At 37.0% G+C, this 24472-nt stretch overlaps 1 protein-coding gene across 1 annotated transcript; it reads left to right on the top strand.

Moving 5' to 3' along the window:
- Positions 1-228: 228 nt before the first annotated feature.
- Positions 229-1128, top strand: LOC149826587 (uncharacterized). Its single transcript, XM_090018342.1, has 3 exons — positions 229-319; positions 395-471; positions 607-1128. The coding sequence occupies exons 1-3, from the start codon at positions 229-231 to the stop codon at positions 1126-1128; spliced, it is 690 nt and encodes a 229-aa protein (XP_089874468.1).
- The last annotated feature ends 23344 nt before the right edge of the window (positions 1129-24472 follow it).

The raw sequence follows: 24472 nt of genomic DNA, 5'->3' as shown, positions 1-24472 counted from the left end.
TTGTTTAGTGTTGCTTGCGTCGTTCGTGGAACACGCTTATTTGTCATGTTGTTGCTGCATGATTAAATTGTGATGCGACCTTTGTCTGAATGGTGTGTGTATGCTTATGATGTTTGTATAATTGTTGTGAATGTCGGTTAGCGAGCAAGATTTTTAAGACCTACTGATTTACTTACTTCGTCTTTTTTGTCATAATAGATGACTTAGAAGACTAGATGCAACGACGTTATGGGCGTGGTGAACAACCTTGCAGAGGTTGTGCAACAAGAGATGGTTGTGATACAACAGTTGGGTGCGAACCTTCAGCATGTAGCCCAAGGTGTGCAGAACAGTAGTGTGGTTACGTATAAGCGATTCATGGAGTTAGATCCTCCTGCTTTTATGGGTAAGACAGACCCTGAAGTCACTGAGTCGTGGCTGCGTGAGATACAGCGTATTTTCCGTGTTTTGGATGTCCCAGAGGAGAAGAAAGTGAGTTTTGGTACTTATCGTTTGAAAGACCACGCTGAGAAGTGGTGGGACACTGTCTCTTCGGTCAGATTCAAAGACGCGAATGTTACGTGGCAAGAATTCGTTGAAGTTTTTAACTCTGTTTATTTTCCGAAGCATGAGCGCAGTAAGAAGATGCAAGAATTTTTGGACTTGCAACAAGGAACGATGACTCTGTCGGATTATGTTATGAAGTTTCGTTGTTTGGAACGATATTGTCCGAACGTTTACGTTGCGAAGCATGATCGAGCAATGAAGTTCGCTCGTGGTTTGAGGCCAACTTTGAGAAGTAAAGTGTTCACTAGCAGTCCTAAGTCGCTCGAAGAAGCTATCAAAGTATCTACGTTGCTGGATGAAGACCAAGCGAAGCATCAGGATCAATTTTTTGCGTTCGTGAACGAGAAGAAACCTAGTAGGGTGGAGTCTTCGCCACCTACTAGAGAGCAGAAGTGTCAGAAAGTGCAGCAAAAGCGATCCCGGCGATCGAATGTCCAGCGGAAGTGTCGCCAATGTGACGAAGATCATGGTCTTGAAACTAGTCCTTGTTTCGATGGCAAGTGTTTCAAGTGTGGACAACCCGGGCATGTTGCCAAGTTTTGCTCGAAGAAGTCTGCGAGAGACTTAGTTGTGGCCAATTAGGCGTTGTCAGACGAGATCTGAACATTTTGTTGTTGCTTGTCATTTTGGTGATTTCGAGGACTAAATCCTTTTTAAGGAGGGTAGAATGTAACATCTGTGAATTTTCTGAGGAATTTATTGCTCACTTAATATTGACATGTATGTGCTTGGGTGTTAGCACGCAATTTAATGTAATTTGATGCTTTGTGTTTTGGCTTTGCACGCGCGACCCGAAAATCGCGTAAATACACTGTGTAAATAAGAAGAGCCTAATTCTGGACTAATTAATCTTTGAAACTTTAAGGGTAAATTTATAATATATTTTTATAGTTTGTCTCTAAATTTGGGACTCATACGACGTAGAAACCTTGTCAGTGCATGTGAATAATGAGTTTTGATCCACGATTGGACCCGAATCGTAATACGCTTAATTCTTGCAAATGAAAGGCAATTTTCTTGAAAGGCATCGAGCATTCCATATTAATTGAGGTGTTATAGAGAGCTAAATGATTCGTTGAAATTAATTTAGTATTTAATTGCATTAAATAAGCATTGTTTTGAAACATGTATTATGGCGATTTTTGGATTTGGACCCGGATCTCTAGAAGAGGACCCAAACCCATTGAGCGTCCTCTCTAGAGGACGAATTTGTCTAGGGTTGACCAGCTGGTCAAGGTTTGACCAGCTGAGTAGCATATTTGAAAGAAATTGCATGGTTTTGGAAAAGAAGGCCATGATTGGCCAGTCTTCTTTTCTAAACCCTCATAATGAAGCCTAGAGCTCATTATGGGGGGGCGTCTTTTCACATAAAGGAGCATGGGGCTGGTGCCCCATGGTATTTTTGAAAGGATTTTGAACAAATTCAAATGGTGAAAACCAATTGGGTGAGTTGGGGTGGCCCTTTTGTAAAATTTTCAAATATTAAAGGCACTTTGCAATGGCATTTTTGAAAGATTTCTGAAATGTTTTAAATGCATGACATGCATTGGGCATGGACTTCTAGGGGAGGGGTGTGGAGCACCCCAGCCCTCCATCTAGGCTGAATTAATCCCAGCCATTCAATCCTTAAACCCTAACTACTTAACCCTTGAAGAGAGAGAAAGAGAGAGGACCCCTTGTGCGATTTTGGGGAGGAGATTCTCTCTCCCCTTTTGCTTCTCCAAACCGTGAGTGAGAGAGAGGGATTGAGAGATTGAGAGTGGTGTGGAGAACCACCTAGTTCCAGCCCAAACCGTGAGCAGCATCACCTTGTTCTCCATTGTAGAGCCGCGAAGGTGAGACGCCTTGCCCTCTACACCTATTGTGGATTTCGGTTGAACCTTTGAAGTTTGTATTTTCTCATTTAAGCATTTAATGAATAGGCTGCATGCATTGCGAATGTGATTCTTTGTTCGAACATGACTTCATGTAGTTGTTTCCTCGTCATATCATGGTAGGGGTCGGCTTGAGAGCATCACGGTTTTTATCTTCCCATTTGTTGATTTCCATGAATATGCATGCATTCATTCTTGGGGCGCAATGTTGTAGTCAAGTCACGAGGCCCTTTTAGTATTTGTTTTTGCCTCGTTTTCCATTTCAGGTTCATGCACCATTGGCTCCCCTTCTTCCCTTGGATTTAATGTCCTTTTGTTTCGGTTTCTCTTGGCTATTGTTGCAGTGAGCCCTTCGTTTTGGCCCAGCCGAATCTGGTCCAGATTGCTGGACGTGTCCAGTAGCTTGTTGACCTTGGACCGACTCCCATCCAGGGCGTCTTCCCCTTCTTCTTCCTTGTGGTGCGGTTCGAACCGTGGCCAAACCCTCCTCGGGCGACTTGGGTGCGCATGTGCCCTTGCGTCGTGCGCTAGCACTTCGGTGCTGGCCCCTTTTTAGGCTGGTGTTGGCTGCAGCGCCCAACACTGCTTCCTAGCTGGTGTGAGCTGCACCATGACTGGTCTGGACACCTCTGTCCAAACCAGTGCACAACACTCTTCCCTCCTGAGTTTGAACCAGAGCCTGCGGCAGGCCCGAGTCTTAGTCGTTGCACCTGAACTGAATTTTGTTCAGGTGTCACTCTTGTTCGGCGTGGAGCAAGTCTGGACTAGACTTGTCGTGGGCTCCTTGGCCCCTTTGGCACAGGCACAAGTCTGTTCCAGACTTGTGTTTGGCCCAGTTGCACCTGAACCAAGCTTGGTTCAGGGTGTTTTTCGTGGACCCTTGAGCTGGGGCAAGTATGGACCAATCTCCAGACTTGCTGCCAATTGTTTTAAGATCCCATGGTCCAGCTGTCCAGGGGCTGGACTCTTGTCCAGACCGGTGGAGGCGTGACTGCAGGACAGCAGCACCCAGTGGCGATGCTTATGCGGTTACTACGATTCTGTGGTTGTGTTAGCCGGTTCGGGTAAGTCTGGACCGAATGTCCAGACTTTCCACCAAGCCTTTTTGGACCCCATAGTCCAGCTGCATGGGTCTGGACAGTTGTCCAGACCTGCGAGCCACTTGGATTCGCATGGCAGCAGCACCTATACGGTGTTTCGTGTAGCATCTTTTCCTATGTTGTGCGGCTGCCATATTTTGACAGCAGCATGTGTGATTGTCGCAACCGTAGCATGCCCTTTGTTACAACCAGAGTATGTAGTTGCTGCAGTAGTTTTAGGGCAGCAAACATTTGGACCCTCGCCCTTGTTTGTTCGTAGGCGTTACACATAGTATAGCTATGTTGGTTCGGCAGCACATTGCAGTGTGCACGACATAGTTGTCGAATCAGCCTTTCGCAAACAACTCACCTTGTCGCCTCTATGGCAGCAAAAATGTATATAGTTAAATAGGTTTTTACCTTGTGCAATGGCATGCTTATGCATCGTAATTAGCCCTTTACGTAATTTTGGGGTTCGCAAATTGTAAAGCAATTAAAGATATGCGTGCAATGTTATGTATTCGCAATGTAATCGTAAGAACCATCAATCTGTGTAGTATTGACTCACCTACATTGAGGATATCGTCGCCTTGACATAAACACAATATATTCGCAAATGAATGCCTGGTTAAATGCCTTCAAGTATAATAGGGTTGTTACATAATGTGAACACCCCAAATTTTTCAAAATGTTGTAAATATCTCCTTTTTGCCCCTGACCCCATTTTCTGGGTAATTGAGTTAGTTTTAAATCTAAATTTTATTTTATTTCTCAAGTTTTGTTGAAATTAAATTCATTTTACATATCTGACTCAATTTCGGATCCGGATCCAGATAAAAGATTCAAATCTGAGCTTCGTTATCCAATTTTTAAAACCAAATTCTCAAAATTACCAAAATTACCTTTTGAAAGGCTCAGACAGTTCGTCTGGTATCCGTTTGAATCCATCGAGTTTTATTTCTCAATTCGAGGTTTAAAACTCGAATGTTTTCTCAAAACTTGGGTCCAAACCCATTTCTGAAAAAAAAATCTCAAAATAGCTTTTAAATTCTCAGAAAAATTCCCTTTTGTAAATATTTTTTTGCAAAAACACAAAAAAATAGTTTTAATCTTTATTTTCTCACAAAATTTAGGATTTTATTCTAAAAATACAAAAAAATTGAAAAATAACACAAAAACCAAAAAAATGGAAAATTTACGAGAAAAACAAATGAGTTTAAAAATCATTTTTTGCTAAAAACCTCGGGAGCCCTTTTTTGTAAAAATTTGAAAATCGAAGGGGGGTCTTTTGCAAAACCCTCTTTTAGGGTTTTCTTTCATAAGGAAAAAGAGGGAAAAGGGCCGCCCCCTCCATTCTCTCTTCACTCTCGCCTCCCTCCCCTTCTCGGCTTCCATTCACAAACCACCGAAACCCTCTTCTCAATTAACCACCCATCCTCCGAACCCCCTTCCATCGCCCTTCATCTTCAACCGATTTCACACTCTTGAAGCTTTTTCTTCCTCTTTAAAAGAGGCACGAAGGGGAAGGATTCAGAGACCGCCTTCACCCCATCTACTTCACCTCTGCATTGCATTCTTTTTCACTTCTCCATTGATCTTCATTTCATCGAATCCCTCTTTCTTCCCCCCTCGCTCCTTCAATTTCTCTTCTTTTCCCCTGATGTTTTTCCTCTAAGTAAACTGAAGAAGATCGGCCGCAGCTACAAGTAAGCATTCATCTCCTTCCTCTTTCGGTTCTCTGTTTTATAAGGCATTTCCGATTCATTCTTTTTTTTTTTTTACTTTCCTTTATCAAAATGCATCAGAGGTAGGGTCGACCTGCATATAGCAGGACCAACCCATCCATTGCAACATCAACGAAACCATTGTATTCCGACAATTTTCTTTTTCTGTCTTCCATTTTGTTCTCTTCTTTTATTTGCAATTTATCTCGATTTTTCTTCAGTTTATGAAAATCTAAATATGTGTTCACGCTGCTTGGATCCGATAACCTCTTATGGCTTGTTTGAACCCCAGATTGCTCTCTGTCATACTCTTTATATTTTTGCGATTTATGATTCAATTCATTCTAGTGATCTGTTTTCTTAAAATTAATTTCCTGTAAATTGTAATTCAAAGTTGTTAGTTTATTTTTAGCGATTTGTTTTTTTTTCTGAAGTCTTGTTTCTTTTTACAATGGGTGGTTTGAAGATGTTATGCATTTTTTTAGAGTTTACATCCTATTTTATTCTGAACCCTCTTTCTCATTGCAGTTTCTGCATTACATCCTGTCTTTCAGCTCCATTTTAACTAAATCCATGTTTTGATCATCCATTAATTATCAAATGCCACGTATATTTTAATCACCCACGGTATCTACCTAAATCGGTAGTTCACCGTTGTTCGCCTGTGGTTCCCAGTTCGCAGATGAGCATTGGTGTTCCTCAGCTGAACATTATACGTTTGGTTAAACTCGTGTCATTGCTACGCATCCATCCAAGCATGGATCCAGGAAATATTTGTACTTACCTCTCATGAGTTGCAATGCCCTTCCCCAAGATCTATTATCAGACCCCTAGGTCATTGTCATGTTAAAAAGGGCAGCGTGATTGATAACGATGGAGAATAAAAAAAAAAATCGCATCAACTATATGGTTGACATTGAAGAAACTTTGATGGAAAAAGGGAAGTAAAAAAACCTTTCGTCAGCTGACAGGGAGGAATCATTCTGTTGGGAAGCATATAGTCATGCCACAGTAAGCTTCATTGTAATATTTTCAGCATACCCTTGGTCCTGGTCATGCCCAGGTAGGTCACATATATTCACATAGTCGATTTATTTTTGTTTCTCTATACCTGGTGAAAGGTACGTTTGATTCTGATCTTTTTCTTTTCCTTTTTTTTAGACTGTTGTTGGTATTAAATATATTCAAGCAATTGATGATAATGTCCATAGTTATCTGGCATACTGATGGGCCGAATTTCTTCATCTTTGCACAGCAAAGCCAGAAAGAATTTTCAAATAAATTGTAAAGTCTCAACCCTTCAGTATGATAGAAGTTTCATTACATCATTTCCACATCAACGGTTATCTGCCCACTGTTTGAGGGGGTATTCATGCTTGATAAAACTTGTCATGGCCTGCTGGCTAAAGTGATGGAGAAGTGAAAGAAAAAGGATTGGCGAGAGGGTGATCGAATCAATTAAGAGAAGGGATGGGTCATTCTCAAAGTGGTGGATACATGGGGTGTTGACCAACTGCATGGTGTTGTTCATTCACCCAGGTTTTATCCCCCACTCATCAGCATCATTCAAATTAATAAAATTGCAACACTTGGTAGATCTAAAATTGCTCATATTATTGTCATATTTTGTGATCAGGGTTGCTGGCACTGATGTTACAAAAATAGATGTCGCACTATCTATTGTTTATAACGCTGCCATAGCTTCATTTTAATCATTCATTGTATCTGCTTCCATCATTTGTATTTGGTCCATTTCAAATTAGCCGTTGCCTACTGCATAGTATGTTAGGCTAATACCAGCATTTTAGGCTAGATTGATACTCTGCACATACACAGCAAATAACACTTTTACATATGGCACTTACTGTCCCCACTTCACTATACTGCACCATCTACCCCTTCTGATAATCCTTGTTTTAATATTTATCAGGACATATACCTTGCTTATGATTTAGTTGTGTATATTCAATTTTGCCATCACTGGAGTGTTATGCTTCTTATGATTATTTTTCTTCCTTACTTCCAATTGCATTGTAGAGATCTGTTAAAGTTATGTGCCCACTTATCTGTTGTCCCGTAACACAATTATATCTGGGTAGAGTATCTGTGTAGTGGCATCATTTCATTATGTCCATTATGATATTTAGCATTGCTGGGGACGAATCTAGATTTTTGTAAATATATGGATGTGCGTGGATGATGTGCATGGTAGTTGTGCTGCGTGGATCTAACTTGCTGGAACTGGTTGCTACCATCAGTTGCGAAATTGACCTATTCACGCGAGCCTCGGTCCAACATGCTGAAGTCGACTGATTGTGTGCATCTAATTTGAGAAGACCTGTTGTACAGACTTAATCTGTATCCTCAGTAACTTCCCCATGATATAAGAAGGGCATATGTGTGTAGCTAAAGTAACAAGCCATATTCAGATGTTTGGTTTCACTAATATAATTTATGCTTTGTGGCCCTTGGTGATTACAGAAAACAACAATTAATGACATTTGGTGTTATGTCATAATCATGTTATCTCCAGCAGCTAGCTCAACCCTTTCCATGAAATCAAGACCACCCTTATCATGAAGATCAGTCTTTCCACATCATAAACTTGCTGAGAACAGAATGTCTTTCCCACCTAAAGTTTCTTCTGATTTCTAGCAGAAGTGATACTGTTAGTTCTAGAATCGGTGTTAGGGAGGTGGTAGATTCAAATCCATCTGTCTAGTGAAAATCCGTACATTAGAAACCCTACTCATTTGTGTTTATCTCTGCATTTAACACCCAGCAAAGCATATTTGCTATTGGTGTTTGCCCTGTTATTTGCCCTTTACCATTCATCCCCAGCTCTTCCAACACCTCCACAACCTATTGTTGATGTACTCTGGGCTGTCATAATGGTTCATATGCATTAATTAACATCAGTCCGGCCCTTAAGCATGCCTTATGTTATATCTTTTCATCAGTTTTAGCCTTGTGTAAGCCTAAGTTGTATCCTCTTTTAGTCAAATCCATGCTTCATATGTTCATTCAGATGGTGGATCACATTCAAAATATCATTCATATGTTTCAATATCTTAGGATATCAGTTGTATCCTTCCTACAAGTCTACCCTAGGATATTACATTTAGTATGTCATATGTATATGCTAATACTCACTCCATGTATGATTTCAGTATAGAAGTGGTCATTCATATTGCATTTTCATTGAAGTAAGATATATACATTTCATTAATTATATCTTAAGTCCCACATGACATATATGAATCATTTTCCATGTATGCTGATCATGCATATATTTTAGGGTTATTTCATATAAAAAATATACATGATTTCATAAAAAAATGATTTAAAACCCAAATTTTATGTTGGTTTTGAGTGAATGAGCTAAAATGAATTAAAAATAGAAAATGCTTGAAAATAAGTGTTATTTTGCAATTTAATGAATATTTTAATGTTTATCATTGTGAGTTCCTAAAAATAAAATAAAAATTAGAGTTAGTTAGTTAGTTTAAAAAAAAATAATTTAAATAAGTTGAAATGAGGTTTAGGGTAAATATTTTTAAGAACTAGTCTTTAGATTAAAATAGTCAAATGAGGTTTTTAGCAAATAAGTTTTTTTTTTAAAAACAGTTCTTTTTTAATTTTTGAAAATCAATAACAAACCGGTTTACACGGTTTGGGCTTTTTTAAAATAAAAACTGAAAATAACAAACCAATTTATACGGTTTGTGTTTTTTTAAAAAATCGGTTTGCTTTCTTTTAAAACTGAAAAAAAAAAACTGAAAAAACAAACAGTAGCAAACCGGTTCAAACCGGTTTGCTTGTTTTTAAAACCCAAAAAAATGAAAAAACAAGGCGTCTCCCATGTACGCCTGAAATCGGTTCCCCTTTCCCCTCTTTCCCTCTCTTCCCTCTCTTCTCACCTTCTCCACCACAACCGGTGGTTTCTTACCTCTTTCTTCCCCTGCTCCCTATTTTTCTCATCTTCCTCAGCCGGTGGTGGTGGTAGATCTTCAGTCCGGCGACTGGCGCACGGTGGAGGCCATTCTTTCCTAACCCCTCTAAGGTACGGTAAGTCTTCTGATCCTCATCATCATCTTCTTCTTCTTCTTCTTCTTCTTCTTCAGAGTCATCTTAGTTTGATTCCATTACTGCAATTAGTTCTATTGAAAAGAAAATAATCCACGAAAAAAAAAACAAGCATCGTCTGATTTCTGTTTTTTTGTTATGCCTTATCTGATCTTCATTTGTTGTTCAATGCATCATCTAATGTGAAGTTCCAGTTTATCTTCATTTGATTTCTTGTGCTGTCTTTGATTTTCTGTTTGTTTTTTATCACTTTCTCATTCCTAAAAAAAAAATTATTCATAGCGTGATGTAGTTCCAAATTCTTTATTTTCATCCTGTGTTTTTTTTTCTTTCTTTCCCTGTTTTTCAATGTAATTTTTTTGTTTCATCACATTAATTTCTGTGTTGATTTCATTCGATCGGATATCTGGATTCCTTCTATTGCTGTTTTTTTTTTAACTGATCATTATATTTTTTTTACATCAGAAAAAGAGAGCACCGGAAATCTGGATTGATTTCCGTCTGATGGCCTCATGTTTACTGCATTTCCGGTGATGGATTGTTGTTTAATGATTTTTCCGGTGAGTGATTGTTTGAAAGCTAATTGAGTGTCTAACATCCATCGATTGACTATCTGATTTCTCAATTATCGATTGAATGTTTGAATTTTTTTTTTATCAGATATTACTGATCTCTGATCGAAGTGCCACCTGAAATTTGGCTATTTCTGGTTGATTATGTGATTTCTATAAAAGGCTAGGTTAATCAAAGAGAAATGTTGTCCAGCCATTTTGATTGATTTTGAATTATTGGATCAAGAGTGACGAGATACTGATCTCTGGATCAGTTTGAATGATCAATGTGATTTCAAATTTTTGAAGATCTATCTGATTTCCAGTGATCAGGAGTATAGTTTACTGAGTTTTTTTACAGTGTTGTTTTTAGCTTATTTTCCAGTGGTGGCTGTCTAGAATTTAAATCAGTATTGTTTGGAAGGAGTGATCAGATGGCTGGATTGCATTGTTAGTTCATTGATTTGTTAGTTGTTAGTTAATTGAATTGTTAGCTATTAGTTGTTAGCATATTTGAGTAATACAAGCAATTTGTATTTTTAATTACTTAGTTGAATAAAGTTGCTTAAGTAAATAAATAGTGAGCTGTTAGTGTATCAATTCTTTTAGGATTAGTAGAATAAGCTTGTTTGAATAATTTAAGTAACTAGGAATTGTTAGAGTGATTGATTAGTAAAGTAAACTAGCTTATTCAATATTAGATCATAAAATTTACTTAGTTGTAATGGATTAATTAGTTGTCTTTAATATTACTTTTAGTCTTAGAATTACTTAGTTAATTGTCATTAGGTTTATCTAGTTATTGTCATTTAGATTTCGTTTATTTTACTTTTCATTGTTTTAGTATTCTTCGTTTAGCACTGTTTCTACTTTTCTCTCTTGTACTACTCGTGTTCATTTGACTTGTGCAGGATCGCACAGGAGTGGAGCAGAAGCGATTGCATGACATGGGAGGGTGCAAGAGTAGATGTTTCTTTTTACTTGTCAGTTTAGAATTAGGAATTTAATTGGGTTTGTAAATATTGCACTTTACGCCCTCTGCGAAGGGTATTCATTTTTTGTAATAGTTAGTTGTTTTTACCTTTCGTGAACATTTTACATTTTAAAAATACGGCAATAAAGAATAGTTTAGAATTGTGTGTTTGAATACGAAATATTCCCGTTCCCTGAGTTCGACCCAGTCTCATCCACTAGTGAGAACCGGTTTTTATTATTTGATGTCTGGTTTTCACATGTTTTACATATAAAAATCTTTTCAAAATTACAACGATTTAAAAGAAGACATCAAATTTTTGGCGTCGTTGCCGGGGAACGGCGTAATATTAGTATTCACTTTATTGCCTAGTGTTTGTTTGCATTTAGGTTTAGAACCACGTATGTGCATATCGTAGAGACGAGCTTACTTTTCTGCACAGCCCTCCCACTAGGATTCTCTTAGAGGTGACTGTGTACGATTGGTACCGTATACATAGATTGCTATTTCTTTTGCATAATCCCTGTTGTGTGCAACTACGTGGTGTTTGTTTAGTTTTTCGTTGTTTTAGTTTACTCGTTGTGTGGTTTGTGTGGTTTGGCCGCTAGCGCGTTAGTTAGGTAGAAAACCCAAAATTAGGACGTGTGCTTCACCGGTCTACTTCAAGGTGTATGCACAGGCAACGATCACTCGACCCGAGCTAATTGAGTCCCGAGTTTCTTGTTAGGAGAACTCCTCATCTTATCACCATGGCCGAAAATCGGTCGTTGTTCCGTACCCTTAAGGAGTACTTCATGCCCACCATATACACTCCCACCTCCTGCATCACGAGACCTGATATAGGAGCCAATCAATTTGAAATAAAGGCCAGTATCATTCAAATGCTACCATCCTTTCATGGCCTTAGCAACGAAGACCCATATAGTCATATTGATGATTTTTTGGAGATCTGCTCGACAGTGCAGATCAACAACTTTGGAGATGACGCATCGAGGTTGATGTTGTTTTCGTTCTCTCTCAAAGATAAAGCTAAACATTGGCTAAAGGCTCTCGATACGGTTCAGATTACCACTTGGGAAGGAATGCAGCGCGAGTTCCTTAAAAAGTACTTCCCAATTGGTAAGACGAATCAGTTTCGTAAAGCCATAATCAGTTTCTCGCAGATTGAGGGAGAACAATTCTACGAGACTTGGGAGAGGATGAAAGATCTTCTCCGCAAGTGTCCCCACCACCAGGTGCCTCGTTGGCAACTGGTGCAGTATTTTTACGATGGCCTGACCGAGAAGGACAGGAAAATAGTGGATTCGTCATGTGGGGGCACTTTTATGCTAAAAAGTGAGGATGAAGTGTGGTCGCTTTTTGAGACATTGAGCGAAAATTCTATGCACCATGTGACAACTTCACGATTCGATAGGGTTGCACCTGCACAGGATAGTACTAAGAAGACAGGTATTTTTGAAATAGGGATAAACCTTGAGTTGAGCAACAAGGTAGACCAACTGTCCCAGAAATTAGATCAATTTTTGTTGGGTCCCTCTCCTGCCATGCAGGTGTGCGCGTTGTGTGTGAGTCCTGCATACCATATTTTTCAGTACCCAGTTGCGCCACAGTACCCTAAGTTTGTCCAAGAGCAAGCTCAGATGGCTCAAAACTTCGCTAGGCCTGCACCCAATCCATTTTCTAACACGTATAACCCGGGTTGGTGAAACCATCCCAATTTTTCATGGCGCAACTCACAGATCCAACCCCCTAACCCTTCCCAGAGTCAACCTTGTCAAGGCAGTTATGCGCCTGGATTTCAGAGATCTAGCTATCCCCCAAGCCAACCTGTTTATACTCATCCCCAGTCTCATGAGCCTACGCATAGTCAGTCCTTCGAGGACAAGATGCTACAAGCATTTTTTGATATTAAATCGAATTTGAGCTCGCATAATCAGTCTATTGCAAAATTAGAGACTCAAATGGGGTAGCTCGCCGAGGCGCTTAGCAGGCGAAGTGAGGGGACACTGCCTAGCAAACCTATTGTCAACCCTAAGGGAAAGGAACCCATGCATAGCTTTCATATGACTGATGCACATAAAGAGCAAGCTCAAGTAGTAACCCTCAGAAGTGGGAAGCAGTACCAAGCGAGGGAGGTTGCAGAAGAAAGAGAGAAGATAAGTGAGAAGCAGTCTGTCCCTAAGGTTTTACCTCAGGAAAGCGAGAAGGTTCTTCCATCTGAGCCTTCACCATCCTACATTCCCAAAGCCTCCTTTCCTGAGGCGTTAGAGAGACCGAGAGCACTAAGTAAATCTGGAGTGAACATGCAAGAGATGCTTGAGATATTCAAGCACGTTCAGATAAACATCCCCTTACTAGATGCTATCCAGCAAGTCCCTGCATATGCAAAGTTCCTTAAAGAGCTTTGTACGCAGAAAAGGAAGTCGAGGTCCCATGTGCAGAAAAAGATTTATTTGAATGGGCAAGTGAGCTCAATAGTGCAACACCAAACCCCACCTAAGCTCAAGGACCCAGGGACTCCTATCATTTCATGTGTCATAGGAAACATCACTGTTAGGCATGCATTGCTCGACCTTGGGGCAAGTGTTAACATCTTGCGGGGTTTCTTCTATGACCAATTTGGATTGAAAGAGATGAAACCTACACCTATGACTCTTCAGCTTGCAGATAGATCTATCAAGGTCCCAAGAGGGATACTTGAAGATGTTTTAGTCAAGGTGGAGGATTGTTATTTCCGTGTCGACTTCGTGATATTAGATATGGAGGGAGTTGATAACCCACAACAAACTCCTATTATTCTCGGTCGCCTCTTCCTAGCTACCGCCAACGCGTGCATTAATTGCCGCACTGGTGCGATGGATGTGTCATTCGGAAATAGGAAGATGCGGCTGAACATTTTTTGTGCTGCTATGGGGCCTGCTGTTGAGGAGGCTTCTTTCGAGGTTGATGTCATTCAAGACCTCGTAGAAGCAGAATATGCTTGGTTATTGAGTGATCCACCTCTTAAGGGGGATAAGGAATCACTAGAAGATGATCACCTAGAATTACTTGAGAATCAGATAGGTGATTTGAATTGGATCGGGCACTTCTAGCCATTTAGAGGTAGACGGGATGGGAACACAGTGCGCAGTGTCACAGATGACACTATTTTTCATAGAGAGCCCGATTGAGCCTGACTTCATGTCCATTGATCTCATGGACGATGAAGGATTTTTTTAGGGATCCGTCTGGCTGGGAATGTGAAACTTAGCGCTTTATGGGAGGCAACCCATATCTTGTATATTATTAGATTTGCTTAGAATTTATAGATTTTATTTTGTTTTTCTTTTTTTGTTTTATTCATGAGTTTTTCATGTTCTTTTTGTTTCATTCATGATTTTCATGTCATGTCATGTATACATTGCATTCATTACATTCATAGAACATGCACTTTTAATTCATGTCAGGTTATTCTACTCTTTTCCCTCATTTATTTCCTCTCATATGCATTCACTTAGTTTCATATAAGCATGGGGGAGTGCCACTGGGACAGTGTCATTCAAGCATGGGGGAGGGTGTAGTTTGCACACCTTGATATTTCTGTTGACGTTCTTGCACATGTTTACACATCTCTCATGAAAAGTAGGTTTTTAAAGAAAGAGTTTGAACTTATATGAATGTTATTTCAAATCTGATGTTTTTAAAGGATTTTTTAAGCCCCACGAAATTTTTTTCTGACATAGATCTAAAAATTATGGTTGTTTATGCGGATTTCGAAGAAATGATGATAAATACATGTTATAATTTATTTTGAATCATAAATATGAATATGCACAGTTCTATTTTTTAAAAAACTAAGCAAATGAACAAAAGTGTAAAAAAAAAAGAGCTCAAAAAGTGAGAAAAAGCATGTGTTAGGTTGTTTGGATAATTCCACAATCCTTAGTAGATGAAACTTAAATGTAAGTTGAAACTTTTAATTCCATTTCGAAAAGGAGAGTGGAAAACTTCGTGATCCTAAGTAGCTGAGAACAGATACAAGTTGAAATGTTTGACTCTCACGTTGCAAAGGTGAATGAAGGAAGTCACTTTTATGTCTTAGTTGATATCTTTTGGTATGCATTGAAAAAGTATAGAAGATATTGACATTGCACAAGGCATAAAAGCAGACCACACGCAAGCTATAAGAGAAGAATGAATAAAAAAAAAAGAAGAAAAAACGTGAAAAAATGAAAAAATCGAGAAAAGAGCTGAAAAAGAAAGAAAAGTTTAGTGCTTAGAAGTGTGATTGAGAAAACCTGTGCAGAAAACATATGAGGATAAGTAAATAATAATATGTTTTTATTGGATTTTTTAAGAATAAAACATAAATAATTGTGATATTTAGAAAAGTGAAAGAATTTCTTTTTCTGTGGTGGTATATAAAAGACTCTAATTATGTTTTGATTTTTTTTGAAACACGAAATATTTGTGAAAACAAAGTCTTTAATTACCTACTACTTATGAGGATGTGTAATATTATGCATACATGACAGAGATGTTTGTGGGTAGCATCACTGCAAACCCTCACGAGACCTTACTCGTCCACTGGGGTAACCCAGGGGTTGAAAGGGCTTGTTGCATGAGCTAAATGCAACCGTGATTCCTACGAAAGTGAGTTAGGTGATAGTTTGATTTCTTGCATTTTTCTAGTTTGCTCGAGGACTAGCAAAACATAAGCATGGGGGTATTTGATCATGCATATATTTTAGGGTTATTTCATATCAAAAATATGCATGATTTCATAAAAAAATGATTTAAAACCCAAATTTTATGTTGGTTTTGAGTGAATGAGCTAAAATGAATTAAAAATAGAAAATGCTTGAAAATTAGTGTTATTTTGCAATTTAATGAATATTTTAATGTTTATCATTGTGAGTTCCTAAAAATAAAATAAAAATTAGAGTTAGTTAGTTAGTTTTTTTAAAAAAAAAAAATTAAATAAGTTGAAATGAGGTTTAGGGTAAATATTTTTAAGAAGTAGTCTTTAGATTAAAATAGTCAAATGAGGTTTTTAGCAAATAAGTTTTTTTTTTAAAAACAGTTTTTTTTAATTTTTGAAAATCAATAACAAACCGGTTTACACGGTTTGGGCTTTTTGAAAATAAAAACTGAAAATAACAAACCGGTTTATACGGTTTGTGTTTTTTTAAAAAATCGGTTTGCTTTCTTTTAAAACTAAAAAAAAAAAACTGAAAAACAAACAGTTGCAAACCGGTTTGCTTGTTTTTAAAACCCAAAAAAATGAAAAAACAAGGCGTCTTCCTTGTACGCCTGAAATCGGTTCCCCTTTCCCCTCTTTCCCTTTGTTCCCTCTCTTCTCAGCTTCTCCACCACAGACGGTGGTTTCTTACCTCTTTCTTCCCCTTCTCCCTATTTTTCTCATCTTCCTCAGCCGGTGGTGGTGGTAGATCTTCAGTCCGGCGACTGGCGCACGGTGGAGGCCATTCTTTCCTAACCCCTCTAAGGTACGGTAAGTCTTCTGATCTTCATCATCATCTTCTTCTTTTTCAGAGTCATCTTAGTCTTCTTCCATTTCTGCAATTAGTTCTATTGAAAAGAAAATAATCCACGAAAAAAAAACAAGCATCGTCTGATTTCTGCTTTTTTTTATGCCTTATCTGATCTTCATTTGCTGTTCAATGCATCATCTAATGTGAAGTTCCAGTTTATCTTCATTTGATTTCTTGTGCTGTCTTTGATTTTCTGTTTGTTTTTTATCACTTTCTCATTCCTAAAAAAAAAATTATTCATAGCGTGATGTAGTTCCAAATTCTTTATTTTCATCCTGTGTTTTTTTTTCTTTCTTTCCCTGTTTTTCAATGTAATTTTTTTGTTTCATCACATTAATTTCTGTGTTGATTTCATTCGATCGGATATCTGGATTCCTTCTATTGCTGTTTTTTTTTTAACTGATCATTATATTTTTTTTACATCAGAAAAAGAGAGCACCGGAAATCTGGATTGATTTCCGTCTGATGGCCTCATGTTTACTGCATTTCCGGTGATGGATTGTTGTTTAATGATTTTTCCGGCGAGTGATTGTTTGAAAGCTAATTGAGTGTCTAACATCCATCGATTGACTATCTGATTTCTCAATTATCGATTGAATGTTTGAATTTTTTTTTTATCAGATATTACTGATCTCTGATCGAAGTGCCACCTGAAATTTGGCTATTTCTGGTTGATTATGTGATTTCTGTAAAAGACTGGGTTAATCAAAGAGAAATGTTGTCCAGCCATTTTGATTGATTTTGAATTGTTGGATCAAGAGTGATGAGATACTGATCTCTGGATTAGTTTGAATGATCAATGTGATTTCAAATTTTTGAAGATCTATCTGATTTTCAGTGATCAGGAGTATAGTTTATTGAGTTTTTTTACAGTGTTTTTTTTTAGCTCATTTTCCAGTGGTGGCTGTCTAGAATTTAAATCAGTATTGTTTGGAAGGAGTGATCAGATGGTTGGATTGCATTGTTAGTTCATTGATTTGTTAGTTGTTAGTTAATTGAATTGTTTGCTATTAGTTGTTAGCATATTTGAGTAATACAAGCAATTTGTATTTTTAATTACTTAGTTGAATAAAGTTGCTTAAGTAAATAAATAGTGAGCTGTTAGTGTATCAATTCTTTTAGGATTAGTAGATTAAGCTTGTTTGAATAATTTAAGTAACTAGGAATTGTTAGAGTGATTGATTAGTAAAGTAAACTAGCTTATTCAATATTAGATCATAAAATTTACTTAGTTGTAATGGATTAATTAGTTGTTTTTAATATTACTTTTAGTCTTAGAATTACTTAGTTAATTGTCATTAGGTTTATCTAGTTATTGTCATTTAGATTTCCTTTATTTTACTTTTCATTGTTTTAGTATTCTTCGTTTAGCACTGTTTCTACTTTTCTCTCTTGTACTGCTCGTGTTCATTTGACTTGTGCAGGATCGCACAGGAGTGGAGCAGAAGCGATTGCATGACATGGGAGGGTACAAGAGTAGAAGTTTCTTTTTACTTGTCAGTTTAGAATTAGGAATTTAATTGGGTTTGTAAATATTACACTTTACGCTCTCTGCGAAGGGTATTCATTTGTTGTAATAGTTAGTTGTTTTTACCTTTCGTGAATATTTTACATTTTAAAAATATGACAATAAAGAATAGTTTAGAATTGTATGTTTGAATACGAAATATTTTTGTTCCCTGAGTTCGACCCGGTCTCATCCACTAGTGAGAACCAGCTTTTATTATTTGATGTCTGGTTTTCACATGTTTTACATATAAAAATCTTTTCGAAATTACAACGATTTAAAAGAAGACATCATATGCCTAATAGTAACTTACATTTCGTAGGAGATACATGAAGAGTGTTATCTTTCTTCCTGGATTAAGATTTCAATTTTCATTCAATAATGTAATAGTTAGATATCAATAAAAATTTTTTTACATTTCCAGTCTTAGATTAGAATGAATAAGATTTGTAAACATCATGAATTGCTTGTTTTCATGCACTTTTTACCTTTATTTTTCAAATCTCATAATGGTGAAACACGAATGACACGTGCACCATTTCGTAAGAGGTAAATTAATTCTAAGTTGATGATTTACATCAATGGCCATAGTCAGGATGTAAACAAAACTTAGGATTTTTATCTTTTATGAAATAATACTCGATCCACACTGGATCCGTTTTCAAAATTCATCATATTTTCCTTAAATATTTTTCTTTTATCAGAATTTAACTTAAAATTGGCTCAAAATATATACCAATGGCCATAGTCAGGGTATATTGAGAGTTAATTTCATTTTAAATTATATAAAAGCACAAAAATATGTTTTATTCTTCACCTGAATTTAAATATAGATCATTATATAATACACTCAATGACCATAGTCAAGGATGTATTATATTTTCAATCTTATTTCAATTCATGTAAAGAATGAAATATGCTTTTCAAAAACCAATTTTTAAATTCTTCAAATTCATTCATCACTTAGGATATAACTGCATCATATTTTCAAAAATCCTTTTTCAAGATTCCAAGTGATGTTTATATCTTATTCAATTAATCCTCAATTCTTGTAAAATCCAATTCATCCTTTCATTTTCAAATTCTATTTCATTTTTTTCAATCTTAAAGTTCAAATTAACTTTCAGATTTCAAATTCACTTTATATTCAAATTCAAAAGTTCCAAATTCATTTTTTTATTCAAAACTCCAATCAAATTCAAAGTTCAATTTTACTTTGAGATTCTTGATTCATCTTCTAAATTCCAAAGTTCAAGTTTTCAAATTCAAAGTCCAATTTGACTTTGAAATTCATTTATATATTCAGAGTTCAAAATCTCAAATCAAATTTCCAAGTCCAAAGATAGATCCTAATCTCAACTTGGATCCAGATTTCCAAGTATAAATCTCCATTCTTTGGATCTCAGATTATAGATCCAAAATCCATTCTAGGATCCCGAATTCGATTCTACTCTGGATCTCAGACTTCAGATCCACTCCATTTTAGGATCCAGAATCCAATTCTACATTGGATCTCAGACTTCAGATCCAAAAACCCATCTTAGGATACAAAGTCCAACTCTACATTGGATCTCAGATTTCAGATTCAAATCCATCTTAGGATCTAGAATCCAATTTCATCCTGGATCTCAGACTTCAGATCCACTCCATTTCAGGATCCAGAATTCAACTCTATCTTGGATCTCAGACTTCAGATCCAAATCCATCTTAGGATCCAGAATCCAATTTCCACTTTGGATCTCGGACTTCAGATCCTAAACCCATTTTTTTTAAGATTCAAAATCCATTCCCAAGTCTAAATTTCAAATCCAATTTCATTTTCAGATCTCATATGAACTTCCTAAATCCACTTTATTTCTAAATACCATTTGGATTTCTCAAAACCATCATGATTTCAAATTTTAGATTCAAATTTCATTACAAGTTTTATCTCTTCTCCTAAATCTAAGCTCAAAGTCTATTTTCTGACTTTGGAATTTCTTTTGTTTTTCCTTTTTATCTCATCTTTAAACCATTCTTTCTCAAATCAAAAGATTTATTTTCCCAACTCTGATCATTTCAAAGACTTAGAACTTCTCTGATCTATCTCAAGTTCTAAGTTAGATTCTACCATTCAAAACCATTTCTTCATTCCATTATCAAGCACTTGGGGATTTTTCAAAACATCTTTCGAAAGAGCATACATTCTTGTATTGCACAAGCATGATTATTTGTGCATTTAGACTTAGGATAAATTCTTAGATAATATTTAGGCAAAGCAAAAGGCATAAATTCGATCCTTGGTTCGATTACCCCTGGTAAAGGCGCCAGGAACGGTCGAACCTCGTACCGACAAGCGAATCCCATCTCTCCATTTTTCTCGCAAATATTTTAAAACGGAGGCGAGTTATTTGCTAAATAATTTTCAAATCAAGGTGAAGTGAGACCCTGCAAAAGAATTTCTCTTCTTTTCTTCTTCTTTTCTCCTCTCTCTTCTTTTTTCTGTCTTTTATTTTTCTCCCTTCAAAAAAAGGAGGGAAATAAGAGGTCAGAAGAGGAAAAGAGAAGGAAGAGAGAGAATATTATGAGAGAAAATTTTTTTGCGATGATCACAGTTTTGGCGACCGTGATGGGACCTTCGTCTCCTCTGGTCAAATTATGTTATTTGCTTTGCTTTGATATTTTTTAAGTCTTTATTCTATAAATGTCAACTTCATTTCCATGCAAACCTTAGGAGCCTAGACTCTGTCCTAAGCTGAGATCATCTGCATATAGGATCTAAGTATGGTTTGGTAGGACTATATTGAGGAGATTATTCCATGTTCACATTAGACTTAGGTTTTAAATATAACTCTCCTCAATTCTAGGGATTGAATGCAAAACAATGTATGCAAGTGTATGCTTCTTTTCATTTAAATCTATCTCTTTAGGACTTGCATTAGAGCTTTCTAGTTTTATTTTGCATGTTGATCATGTTTTTGAAAAGATCCCTATCTATATTGTCCCGGTCTTCACGTTGCTGGGCTGTCTCACTGAACCATAGTTCGGAAGAGAGCCTCACAACTGGACCACTTATTTGGGTCCGCACCCTCCTACCACGTACCTAAGGGCCATAGTTCGAGGTATATCAGTAGGTGCTCAAGGACGTTGGGAAGCCTTTACCTTAGAACCAGAGAGATATCTTATATGCCACGTACCTCGAGCTTCGGCTTGAGTATATCGGCATACCTTGATTAGAATCAGATGATATAAATCTTAGAGTTAGGATTAAGGTCCTATCAACCATTTCAAATATTGCATTTTAGAGTCATCCTTTAGGGAATATTGTATGCATATCCTTGTTTGTGTGGTTTTGGTTATGCGATGTCTCTCGTGTTTTCATATATGTATATATATATCAAACCTTTCCAAAACCCTGGGTATATTATTCAAAATTTTCCTTATCTTCAGAAACCCCAGGTGTATTTTCTTTTCTTTTTCTGTTCCTGCTTGCAATTTTTTCAATTTTTCAAAATCTACCATCTATTATTCTAAAATTATCTTCTACGTATCTTCTAAATCTGTTTTATAGCAAAAATCTCTTTCATCAAGAGATGTCTTTTTAATCATATTCTAAAAATTGTTTATTTCTTCTCACGGGGAAATAATACAATTGTCGTGCCTCTTGTGCGGACTCAATCCCTAGTAGTGGGATATCTCTTTGTCAATTTGATTTCTTCCTTTATCAAAGTTTCCTCTGAAATCTTTCTAAAAGGGTCCCATTCTGTCCTACAAAGAGAGCATTTGGTATTAACGGGTGGTTCAGACTAAGATCAAAGACCGCACTAGTTAGGAGCAAGAATTGAAAAATGGACTCTCAGAGGTTTGCCAGAGAAGGAGTTCAGGACAACTAGAATGAGATTGATCCTACTATATATCGGTTGTTCAAAAAGATGATGGTTGAGATATTATCCGAGCAGGATGAAGCCAGTTTTGGAAAAGCTCCCACCAAGGAAGAGGCACATGTCACCTTCCCAATGAGCAAGCACAACGATGGCAGTGCAGGAAGTTCTAAAGCCAGCAGGAGCGGCAACAAAGGCAACCCGGGTAATCAAAACAACAATTTGGAGTCATCTAGAAACCATAAGGGAAAGTTCAGCAGAAACCAAGATAAACCGCTTCAATCCAATCCTCCACAGAAGGACAAGAATCAGGGAGAGCCAAAACGCAAAGATTAAAGCAGTAACCGAGATTTCACTCCCTTGGATGAGCCGCTGGATAAAGTTCTTGAATACATGTTAACCAAGAGATTAGTCAGGCTCCCAAAAGCCACGAGTCCTTCCACTATCTTAAGAAAATACAAGAACCAATTCTGCAAATTCCATCAGACGACAGGACATGACACTGATCATTGCTTTGTCTTCAAAAATATTTTTCAAGACTGCATTGATAAGAATCTTTTCGTTGAAGACGAAGAAGAAAAATGTCTGATCCCCCTAACCAAGCATGCTCAGTCTAGGTCTCAGGAAAGGGACAGCTCTCGACAAAAATTAGGCAGGCCAAAGGAGACAAAGCATGATGGCTAGAGTTACGATCGCGAGTTTTCCCCTTTAGGTCAGCCAATCGAGGAGGTTCTCGAATACCTGCTCACGGAAGATATGATTAAACTTCTCAGGAGAGTTGATCCTTCAGTCACCATGGGAAAATGGAAAGAGTGTTTTTGCAAATTCCATCGAGTAAGGGGGCACGATACAGAGCATTGCTTCGTCCTCAAAAACATCATACAGGATTTCATTGACAAAGAAATTTTGGTACCAGAGGAAGGAGAGGAGCAGCCTGCCGTTCCGACCTAGACTCTTCCGGACCACTCGAAGAATTGATAAAGTCAAAGTTTTTTGCTTTCGTCTCTTTTTGTTAGTCGTCTTGTAGGGGCAAGTCGGCCCGGTCTTCTATGAATCTTTTCCTTTCAAAGTTCTTGTAAATATTCAGTTTTTGAACCTTTGCTTATCAATGAAATGTCAATTTCCTTTATACCTTTTATATCCAATACTTCTTCCTTCGCCGTACTGGGGCATTTAAATTCCTGTTCTTTTCATAATGCGGGACAATCTTGACATCATTCATGAGAGAAATGATATTACCTATGAGGGTTTTTCAAAAATCATGAAATTTTGAAAGTCTTCATAACCAAAGAGTTCAAATATTCTTTGGTCCAACCTTCTTCAAAAATCAAACCTTGTGTTGATGGGTTGTGAACCATTATCAACCCTCGTGTTGATCATGTTTTCAAAAGATGGGTTTCAAACCATTATCAACCCTCGTGTTGATCATATTTTCAAAAATGGGTTTTCAAACCCTTATCAACCCTCGTGTTGATCAAATTTTCCAAAAATGGGGTTTTAAGTCCTTATCAACCCTTGTGTTGATCATATTTCAAAAAATGGGTTTCGAACCATTATCAACCCTCGTATTGATCATGTTTTCAAAAAAATGGCTTTCAAACCATTATATTCAAAGATCAACCCTTGTGTTGGTCTTGTCTTCCAAGGTTGGTTTCAAATCATTGTATTAAAAAAAACAACCCTCATGTTGATCTTATTTCCAAAATTGGTTTTGAACCATCGTTCTCCAAATCAAATCTATTGTTGACCATCTTTTTTTTTCCAAAGGTAGGTTTTCAAACCATTGCCTTCAAAGATTGACCCTCATGATGATCTCTCATGTTTGATTTAAAGGATTGGATCTCGCGCCGATCATTCTCCTAGCGGTTGGTCTTCTTCCCGAAAATGATTTCTCACTTATCTTTTAAATAAACATTTTCTTTTCAAGATCCCATATGCAGGCAGGTTCAGACAAACTCTTTTTCAAAGATCTTCTTGATTTTTCAGTTAATCTTGTTATCTTTATTAGTTGCATTCATTTCATTTTCCAATTTAATCAAATTTTCATCAATTTATTATTTTTATCAATTTTTGTCAAGTTTTATTAATTTTTCATCAATTTTATTAAATTTTATCAAATTTTATTCTTTCACATAACCCCTTCAGGTTAAGGGATAAATATGATGCCTCTTTCCCATGAGGTATTCTTTTATTCTTTACCCTCTCAGGTTAAGGGATAAACCTGACCCTCGTTGTCTGAGGTGTTCCCATTCAGGATAAGGGATAATCCTGAAACCTTCATAGGAGCACCAGTGCTACCTATGAGAATTCTTTTGCAAATACCAATTTTATCAATCTTTATTTTCTAAATTTATATCAATTTCTATTTAAATTTTATTCTATTGTTCCCATTCAGGACAAGGGATAATCCTGACACCCCTCGTAGGAGCAATAATGCTACCTATGAGAATTCTTTTGCAAATACCAATTTTATCAATCTTTATTTTCTAAATTTATATCAATTTATATTTAAATTTTATTCTATTGTTCTCATTCAGGACAAGGGATAATCCTGACACCCCTCATAGGAGCACCGGTGCTACCCGTGAAAATTCCTTTTCAAAGTAAATTTTCAATAAATTTCTTTAAATTCTTCCCCATGTTTATGAATTTTATTCTTTACCCTTTCAGGTTAAGGGATAAACCTGACCCTCATTGTCCGAGGTGTTCCCTCTCAGGTTAAGGGATAAACCTGAATTATT

This window comes from Nuphar pumila, chromosome 10, assembly GCF_984573655.1.
Source record: "Nuphar pumila chromosome 10, dmNupPumi1.hap1.1, whole genome shotgun sequence".
Lineage (NCBI taxonomy): Eukaryota > Viridiplantae > Streptophyta > Magnoliopsida > Nymphaeales > Nymphaeaceae > Nuphar > Nuphar pumila.
Note: the sequence above shows the minus strand (reverse complement) of the source record. Positions and strands in the feature narration are given on the sequence as shown.